The 9,641-nt window shown below is 56.4% G+C and overlaps 4 protein-coding genes across 4 annotated transcripts; 2 read left to right on the forward strand and 2 right to left on the reverse strand.

Moving 5' to 3' along the window:
- Nucleotides 1-1,323: 1,323 nt before the first annotated feature.
- Nucleotides 1,324-4,602, forward strand: VDBG_03037 (plasma membrane ATPase; the record flags this gene model as incomplete). Its single annotated transcript, XM_003006852.1, has 4 exons — nt 1,324-1,862; nt 1,919-2,070; nt 2,132-3,731; nt 3,788-4,602. The coding sequence occupies 4 exons, from the start codon at nt 1,652-1,654 to the stop codon at nt 4,600-4,602; spliced, it is 2,778 nt and encodes a 925-aa protein (XP_003006898.1).
- Nucleotides 4,151-5,499, reverse strand: VDBG_03038 (conserved hypothetical protein; the record flags this gene model as incomplete). The annotated part of the gene is made up of 2 exons (XM_003006853.1): nt 4,151-5,114; nt 5,201-5,499. 2 exons carry the CDS (start codon nt 5,387-5,389, stop codon nt 4,980-4,982), a joined length of 324 nt encoding a protein of 107 aa, XP_003006899.1.
- Nucleotides 5,500-6,064: 565 nt separating this feature from the next.
- On the forward strand, nt 6,065-7,918 carry VDBG_03039 (conserved hypothetical protein; the record flags this gene model as incomplete). The annotated part of the gene is made up of 5 exons (XM_003006854.1): nt 6,065-6,179; nt 6,232-6,612; nt 6,664-6,721; nt 6,773-7,005; nt 7,065-7,918. 5 exons carry the CDS (start codon nt 6,149-6,151, stop codon nt 7,916-7,918), a joined length of 1,557 nt encoding a protein of 518 aa, XP_003006900.1.
- Nucleotides 7,919-9,145: 1,227 nt separating this feature from the next.
- VDBG_03040 (conserved hypothetical protein) lies at nt 9,146-9,382 on the reverse strand (the record flags this gene model as incomplete). Its single annotated transcript, XM_003006855.1, has 1 exon — nt 9,146-9,382. The coding sequence occupies one exon, from the start codon at nt 9,380-9,382 to the stop codon at nt 9,146-9,148; it is 237 nt and encodes a 78-aa protein (XP_003006901.1).
- Between the last annotated feature and the right edge of the window lie 259 nt (nt 9,383-9,641).

Below are 9,641 nucleotides of genomic sequence, written 5' to 3' on the forward strand. Positions count from 1 at the left end.
CACCAATCACATGCCAGGTACCCCCTACTTCTCATCTCCAGAGCCTTTTTGGTAGGATGTCGCTTACGGATGTCCGACACCCTACCACCATCCCCAATGCACTCCTCTTCCCACCGCTCTGCGCCCTCTCCCGACCACCCAAACCTCTCTCCAGGATTCTCAATAACACAAGAGCCAAACACCCCGCCAGCACCCGCAAAGTTCCTACCACTACCCTCTCTGCCGACTCACATTTGAGCGGAACGTTGTTAAGAGTAGGCCCTGTCATAGTTATCCTCCATGGATGCATACGTCTCGTCTGAAATGCGCGGAAATGATCGTGCAGTGATCCAATGTTTCTCGCCGTTGAACCGTGTCCAGCACTGTGTCGCCCTGTGGAGAGTTGGTGGCATGACCCCCCCACCCTGGCCCTGGACTCCAGGCGTCGTCATTGGCCATCGTCGCCCCCAAGCTCACCTAGGCCGCAGCTGGAGCTTGAACCCTCGCGCTCGCCAGTCCTCGGACCCGTAGGAGCTTCTCGGGAGCTACGTGCGCTACTGTGGTATCCCCTTGCCCTCATTCGTGGGCTGCTTGCGGGCAATTGTTCTGCCTCGGGGCAGCACCGATGCGATAGCTTCCTGGGCAACGACACAGGCACTGTGGGCGTGAGGAATTTGTGGAACCCACCCGGGTGGCATGCAGGCCAAGGTACCTGACATTCACTCTGGGGTACCTCCCTAGGCCAACCAAGACGGCCCCAAGCCGATCGTGGGAGCTTGTGTGCCTGGTATCCGTTTGTAGCACCTCGTAGAGACGGCTCTAGCCCGGGGTTGCAGAGACAGACCCCCCCCCCTTTGCCCCAGCTCCAGAGTGGGATTGAGGTCAATTGGAGAATGAGCACAGAGTGAGAGAGGGAAAAAAAAGTCGCTTTCGGCTCGGTGGGTTCCCTTACCTGGGACGCTCGTTCACCTCACCTCTGTGCCTTCCACGCCCGGACAGATCGCCGGCGTATTCCTCGACGCTCGTTCTCTTCCGTTGTTGCTAGGTCCCGCTTGGTTCTGGTCTGGTCCTGGTCGGTCTTGCCTGCCTCGTCGCCGTGCCCTCGTCTCTCCCACCCCCGTTCCCACCCCCATCCATCCCCCCCCCCAATGCCCATCGCTGCTTCCGCCCTTCACTGTTGCCGCTCGTGTCGTGCACCCGCACCCATCCCGTGAGCTGTACCCACTCTCACTTACACCTCACAGTCCCACGCCGCCCGCTTGTTGTCCATCGCCTGCCTCTTGCTTTCGTTTTTAAAGAGCCTTCCTTCCTCCTTCCTTCTCCCCTTCCTTCCCTTTCTCTCTTCACCCACGAAGGCTTCCTTTACGTTTGCTCTTCACATTCGTGCGGTGATAGACCTCTCCCCCACTCTTCGTTCGTCGCCTCGACACTCTCCACTCCCCACCCAGCGCGTGTTGTTGTTCGCAACGAACCTAGCAATCTCCGAATATTCCTAGGCCCTGCTCGCAAGCTCAGCCCTCGAACCTTAAGAACCTGTTCGACCCACTGGACCTACTACAAATACCTAGAGTCCCCCCACCACCCAAGTGCTTGAGCTTTCGAGTCCACTCCCCCTACACTGCCCTCGACCACCTCATTGCTATAGACGCATACAACCGCGAAATCTTTCGCCATGGCCGAGTCGAACTCAGCCGCCGCCCCGGCGCTCAACACTCCCATCGAGTCCCACCGCTTTGAGGAGAAGGACCGTCCTCTCGACACCGGTGTCGACGCTCCCATCAAGCCCAAGGTCGAGGAGGAGGAGGACGAAGATGAGGACATCGACGCCCTGATCGAGGACCTCGAGTCCCAGGACGGTCACATCGAGGAGGACGAGGAAGAGGGTTAGTTACCGCCGAGCATCCAGCTCACCATTTCCACGCTAACCCAATTGATCCAGAAACTGCCGTTGGTGGTGCCCGTGTCATTCCTGAGGACCAGCTCGCTACCGACACCCGTCTCGGTCTCACCGAGGCTGAGGTTCTCAACCGTCGCCGCAAGTACGGTTCCAACCAGATGAAGGAGGAGAAGGAGAACCTCATCCTCAAGTTTGTAAGTTCAATTGGTTCTCGCCGTCGTTCAAACGATTTCAGCGATCTAATTCGTATTTCAGTTCATGTTCTTCGTCGGACCTATTCAGTTCGTCATGGAAGCCGCTGCCGTCCTCGCTGCTGGTCTCGAGGATTGGGTTGATTTCGGTGTCATTATCGCTCTTCTCCTGCTTAACGCCGTCGTTGGTTTCTACCAGGAATTCCAGGCCGGCAGCATCGTCGACGAACTCAAGAAGACTCTTGCCCTGAAGGCTGTCGTCCTCCGTGACGGTCAGCTCAAGGAGGTCGAGGCCCACGAGGTTGTCCCTGGTGACATCCTCCAGGTTGAGGATGGTACCATCATTCCCGCCGACGGTCGCATTGTCACGGACGATGCCTTCCTCCAGGTCGATCAGTCTGCCATCACTGGCGAGTCCCTCGCTGTCGACAAGCACAAGGGCGACAACTGCTACGCTTCTTCTGCCGTCAAGCGTGGTGAGGCCTTCATTGTTATCACTGCCACCGGTGACTCCACCTTCGTCGGTCGCGCCGCTGCCCTTGTCAACGCTGCCTCTGCCGGTACCGGTCACTTCACTGAGGTCCTCAACGGCATTGGTACTGTTCTCCTGATCCTCGTCGTCGCCACTCTCCTCATCGTCTGGGTTTCTGGCTTCTACCGCTCCAACGATATTGTCGAGATCCTTCGCTTCACCCTCGCCATTCTCATCGTCGGTGTCCCCGTCGGTCTTCCCGCTGTCGTCACCACCACCATGGCTGTCGGTGCCGCCTACCTCGCCAAGAAGAAGGCCATCGTTCAGAAGCTGTCCGCCATTGAGTCCCTGGCCGGTGTCGAGATTCTCTGCTCTGACAAGACTGGTACCCTGACCAAGAACAAGCTCTCTCTTGCTGAGCCCTACACCGTCGCTGCCGTTGAGCCCGATGACCTTATGCTCACTGCCTGCTTGGCCGCTTCCCGCAAGAAGAAGGGTATTGATGCCATTGACAAGGCTTTCCTCAAGTCCCTCCGCTACTACCCTCGCGCCAAGTCTGTTCTCTCCAAGTACTCCGTCCTTGAGTTCTTCCCCTTCGACCCCGTCTCCAAGAAGGTCACCGCCGTCGTCCAGTCTCCCCAGGGTGAGCGCATCACCTGCGTGAAGGGCGCCCCTCTCTTCGTTCTCAAGACTGTCGAGGAGGACCACCCTCTTGACCCTGAGATCGACATGGCCTACAAGAACAAGGTCGCCGAGTTCGCTACCCGTGGTTTCCGTTCGCTTGGTGTCGCCCGCAAGCGTGGTGAGGGCAACTGGGAGATTCTCGGCATCATGCCCTGCTCTGACCCCCCTCGTCACGACACTGCCCGCACCGTCAACGAGGCCAAGAACCTTGGTCTTTCCGTCAAGATGCTTACTGGTGACGCCGTTGGCATTGCCCGTGAGACTTCCCGCCAGCTCGGTCTCGGTACCAACATCTTCAACGCTGACCGTCTTGGTCTCGGTGGTGGTGGTGACATGCCCGGCTCTGAGGTCTACGATTTCGTTGAGGCTGCCGATGGTTTCGCTGAGGTCTTCCCCCAGCACAAGTACAACGTCGTCGAGATTCTCCAGCAGCGTGGCTACCTCGTTGCCATGACTGGTGACGGTGTCAACGATGCTCCCTCCCTGAAGAAGGCCGATACTGGTATTGGTATGTATTATGCTGCTCGCTCTTCCTGTCTCGATCCTTTCGCTAACACGTCCCAGCTGTCGAGGGTGCCTCTGATGCTGCTCGCTCTGCCGCCGATATCGTCTTCCTTGCCCCTGGTCTTGGTGCCATCATTGACGCCCTGAAGACTTCTCGCCAGATTTTCCACCGCATGTACTCCTACGTTGTCTACCGTATTGCTCTGTCCATCCACATGGAGCTGTACCTCGGTCTCTGGATTGCCATCCTCAACCGTTCGCTGAACATTGAGCTCGTCGTCTTCATCGCCATTTTCGCTGATATTGCCACCCTGGCCATCGCCTATGACAACGCTCCTTACAGCAAGGCTCCCGTCAAGTGGAACCTGCCCAAGCTTTGGGGAATCTCTGTCATCCTCGGCATTGTCCTCGCCATCGGCACTTGGATTACCGTCACCACCATGTACGCCCACGGCCCCAACGGCGGTATCGTCCAGAACTTCGGTAACCTGGATGAGGTTGTCTTCCTCCAGGTCTCTCTTACTGAGAACTGGCTGATTTTCATCACTCGTGCCAACGGTCCCTTCTGGTCTTCCATCCCCTCGTGGCAGCTGTCCGGTGCTATCTTCATCGTCGACATCCTCGCCACCCTCTTCTGTATCTTTGGTTGGTTCGAGCACGGCCAGACCAGCATTGTCGCCGTCGTCCGTATCTGGATCTTCTCCTTCGGTGTCTTCTGCGTCTGCGCCGGTGTCTACTACATCCTCCAGGACAACGCCGGCTTCGACAACATGATGCACGGCAAGTCCCCCAAGGGCTCCCAGAAGCAGCGCTCGCTTGAGGACTTCGTTGTCTCTCTGCAGCGCGTCTCCACCCAGCACGAGAAGTCGCAGTAAGCGGCCGATCTCGCTGCTACCGCGCAAGTCACCACCCAACAATGGTGACGCTCGGAACCGGAGAAGTACAGAGGAGATAGTCTCGATGGACATAAACCTTTCTTTTCCTGTGTTTAGATTATGCGATGTCCGTATCACATCGATAATGATTACCTAGTGAACGGTGTCGAACGGTGGTGAAGTCGTCCCGTCGGAGGGGCGCAGCATGGAGTGGTTGGGGGCGTCATACCCTAGACTTTGATTTTAATACCAAAACAGTAAAAATACTATGACTATATCACATTGTGACTGTTCGGTCTCGCGTTTTCCTTAAGTATTGCGTTTGTGGCGGCAAAGAATTGGTCACGCCCAAATTCCCTTTTGTCGTAAACGACATCTCACTGTGGCACGACCACGTCCTTGGTGGTGTCGAGCTCCTCGTGCCGCCTAAGATCCATGGGACGCTCCAGGAGAGGCTTCACATATGGGTCGAATGTCTTCCAGTACGGGTTCTCGAGATGGTACTTTTGGCTCTGTGGCGACGGATCTTGTCAGCGCGACGGCACAAGGCAGGGGAAACACATATGGAAGCGGGCACTACAGCCCGGACCGCACTCACGCTCTCCTGCTCGAAGCGCTCGACAATGGTGAAGGCGCGGGGGTCGTGGACGTCCTGCATGACGAACCAGTTGACCGTCTCGCGGTCATTGACGTAGACACGGGATGCCTCGATCAGCTTGGCCTTGATACGGTCGATCGAGTCCGGGTGGTCGTTCGCGTAGAGGTGCACTGTGATTGTGTAGACCATCTTGGGCGGTTCGTCTGCTCCGAGGCGAGACGAGGCGGGCGCGTGAGTGGGTGGCTGGGCGGGCTGGCTACTGGGGACACGGTGCCGGGACTATGTCGTGCTTCGTGCGTAGCGAGTTGATGGGTTGTGTGGTCAGGATGAGGGGATGGTGAGGTTTTGATATGGACGTGAAGCGGGGTGGAGGGGGTTCAGCGATACGTCACGCGAAGGGGTGGGCGGGGGAGGGAGGGGCAGCTCCCCTCATGCAGCTTGTTGGGCTGGATGGAGGGGTCAATGGATCACGGCACGGCATAGCTGAGGGTGTTTGATGCATGAGAATGGGGGTTTTGCTCTTGTTCGGTTGGTCTGGGAAACTGAGTTTGGGGCTTATGCGGGCCTCACGCTGCGGGTTCACATCGCGGATGATTCGTGTGTCTCTAAATCTGTGGAAGGGGGTGAGGTGGTTGGGGTCGTCGCGTTTCCCACGCGATACGTGGGGCGGAGCGAGAAAATGAGCAGCGATGGGCTGAATGTTTTGTTGAGGAGATCAATTGTGCACCTTCACCACCCAATTGCACTCGGATTAGGAGTGGCTTTCTCAAAGGACCCAAGCTGCAAGCAGAAATGGGCGCCAAAGGCGTGTCAGTCAGTGTTCAGGCTGGCGAGTTGTGATGTCGCAGTTCTGCGCGCAAAACCTTTTGGGCATAGGTACCTGACGCTGAAAACACGTGATATCTCAATCCACCTCTGGCAAGCTCTATCTTCAACACTACACCCACCATGAGCCTTTCATTGCCAGGCTACTACTACGGTAATTCCTTATCATTCTTGCCGAACCCGACTTCGATGTTAACGTCATGTAGATGAGGTCAAGAAGAAGTACTTCAAGATTGAAAAGTCGCATTCGGCACCTGCCTCTGCCGCTTGGTCTGCCGCCAATGTCAAGCGTCGAAAGATCGAGAGCGAGCACACCGCCGCCGAGCACGCCCGCGCTGAAAGGACAAAGCGCAATGTGAAGCGAGCAAGGGCTCTGCATGAGCCGCTGCTTGGTGGGTTCCTCGACCGCCAGCTTGGTATCGGATCTCCAGACGCCGAGGTGTCTGCTGCAGTATGGGCATCAGGGCTTGTTGATCGGCACCACGTGGGATTCGTGGATAACGTTCCAAGAGATACCATGCCGAATCTTGGATGCTTGTGGATTGGGGGTGAAGACGCGAAAACCGGGGTTGGGGTTGCTTACACGTGTGAGTGACGGCGATGAAGCGATACGTGAGGTGGCTAATCGAATGAAGCAGCCTTGTCAGAGTCTTCCTCTGTAAGAAGCACGTATATTCATACAGACAGCAGTGGAATGTCAGTGCTCTCCTCGTATCAATCCGTGTCTTGACTTCTGACAACTCCAAGAGTGGGCCGGAGAACCTCACCGACGCAGCAACGCGTCACCACGACCAATCTAGTCTACGAGGAGCCTGTTCAGTGTAATCAGGTCTCTTCAATCAGCTACCATCGACCCTCTAATCGCATCCTCGTCACGACGCGGGAGCCGTCAACCGATCCTGGTGTTCACTTTTTTACACCGCGAGTAACTTCGCCCACGGAGGATAGGCCCCTCTGGGAGCTCGGGTCCCCTAGGTTGCGTATGGTTTCCTTGAGCAAGGCTCTTTCTTCTTTGGGATACGGCAACTAACATATATAGCAGCCAACCACTACAGGAGTGTTCGTATGGCGCCAGGCCGTCGTGCGTACTCTGTCAATCTAGCCACCCCAGCCCCAACTACTTCGTCCGAACTGATTTGTACGCTCGCAACCGACGACGGCATCATCCGCCTCACGTCCGACAACAACATCAGCTGGATCACACCCAAAGCTGATGGGGCCCACCAAAGGCCTCCTTCAATGGACGTCCTTGCCCAAGCCTTCAACGTCGCAAACCCCTCCATACTTTACGCCGGGACCCGGTCGTCCATAGTGAGGACGCTCGACCTCCGTGCTCCCCCACAGGCATGGAGCTGCTTTAAAACTGCCAGCGCCGTCACCCATCTACGTTCCCTCGACTCCAATCCCAACCACATACTCGTCGCTGCCTTGCGATCGAACCTTCATATCTACGACCTCCGCTTCCTCAGAACGGAACCAGCGGCCCAGACCCGCTCCGAAGTCCCACGGACGAAGAAGAGGAATCGTGGCCGCGACCGCGGACGGTTCACGCAGCCCTCGGGCCCGGCCGTGGTTCAGCCCGCAACACCAGTGCTCACCTTCCCCGAATACCGCAATGAAGCGCACACGCATATTGGTTTCGACGTCAACCAGGACGTGGGCGTCGTAGCCGCGGCCCACGATACGCACGACGGCCGCGTGGCTCTCTACTCGCTGCGTTCGGGCTTGAGATTGCGCGCCCCGGCCGTGGATCGTGCGTCAACGAGGGGCCCGGTGAGAAGCCTGGTGTTCCAGAGTATGCCGATGGAAAGGCATGCGAGTCTCTGGATCGGTCATCAAGGTGTGGTGAAGAAGTATTCCGTGGGCGTGAGCGGGGAGGATGATGAGGCTTGAGATGAGAGCTACCATGTCAGAAACGTGCGAGGGAGGATGCTTCCAGCGGACTATCCATAGGTGTCGCTATCGACAAAGCAAGACGACGGCTGGGACTCAGGGAGGGTACTCATGGACAGGTTGTCAGATGAGTATGACAGGGGCAGGCGCTCCGGTTCGTAATGCATGCGACTGGTTGACATGCAAAATGATACAAACAATATTCCACCACGGTTCGTACAGGATGTATCGTACAGATGAAACCTTTTGCACCTGGAGTCTTGCACAGAATCTTGCGTGCAATCATCATGCCTGGAAGAGGCCTTTTGAGGTTGAGGACGTCGCCCCCTGGTCAGGATGCGACCTGTTATGCGGCCGCCCGACCACTGATGCCATAGGCTAAGATGCACCTGAGCACCACAAATACACAATAATTGGCCAATTCACAAAAGGAAAGTCTCGAACATCAGAACTCGACGATTCTCAGTATGGTCGCGTACAGAACATCAAAAAGTCAAAAAACATACAACATCAAGGATTCGCTGGTGGTCACCCACCCAACTACTAGTTCGACCCTTACTGGCTTATCTATGGGAGAGCGGACGGGATCCCGAGTTCTCCAGTAGGTATGGTCGTATGTGCTTGACGGATGTCTCAATAGTAAATATATACTCTATAACCTGGCGAAACCAGAGACATGATGTCCCTTCAGATTACCGTTGTTCACGTCGAATGAACTGATGATACATAATGATGGTTAATGAATAGGTCCATCGTTTCTATGGCGGCGGGCCTGCCGCTGGGGCCCACACAAATAACCCAAAAATTCCGTCCTACGACACCCCCTTGATCTTCATGTTTGCCCAGATCAAGTCTGTTGCCCTTCGCCCATTGCTTTTCCCATATCCTTCACTCCACCCAATTTTAGTCATGTGTTTTTCCACCACCCTTCCCAAAGTCCTTGAGTTGTGGTCCAAACACAACATGCTTTGCCTCTAAAAAACAAAACTCCAAGGAATCTCGGTTCCTTTGCCCACCCCCCTTCCTCCGGCCGTTCCCATCGAACAACCGGTAACGCCGTCCCTCCAGCTGCAGGACGTTGCCTGATTATTACGAGTATATAGGTCAATAATAGGTGAAAGAAAGCAGGAGAAGAAGATCATGGCACAATGACCAATGGCATGGTCTCGAGTGCCGCGTGGAGGAGAAGACAGAAAAGTGCATTGCTGCTTCTCCCCGTACGAAACCCTACCGCCTCTCACGCGGCCGGCAGCTCTTGTAGTTATACGTACCTTCGAGCCCCGGGAAAGTCTGGGCGAAGGCGTCCCCAAGGGTCCAGTTCTCGAGCCGGCGCATGTGGCGCTCGAAGACGGGGTTGATCATGACGTCGTTTGAGTCTGGCACGACAAGCAGCGTGTCCGTTTCTTCATAAGGCCAATTGAGCGACAGCGTGGCGGTGAAGGGAACAAAGAACATGTCGAACATGTAGTCCGGGCTGAGGTGCTCGGCGTGCAAGGTGGCTACGCATAAGGGGGAACGGCAGGTGGTCGATTCCAGGCCGGGTGCTCACACGAGAACTGCTCGGGGACGGGCACGGGCCCAAGATGGTAGCCGGTCGAGATTCTCCTTGCTGGGTGCAATCTGCCAGCGCATGATGAGGAACATGATGTAGAGACGGGCGACGCGCTCGGGAAGCTTGAGAGATCAGGGAAAGGTCGACATATGTCGGTGAAGACCTTGGAAA

The sequence above is a fragment of the Verticillium alfalfae genome, genomic scaffold (assembly GCF_000150825.1).
Source record: "Verticillium alfalfae VaMs.102 supercont1.3 genomic scaffold, whole genome shotgun sequence".
Lineage (NCBI taxonomy): Eukaryota > Fungi > Ascomycota > Sordariomycetes > Glomerellales > Plectosphaerellaceae > Verticillium > Verticillium alfalfae.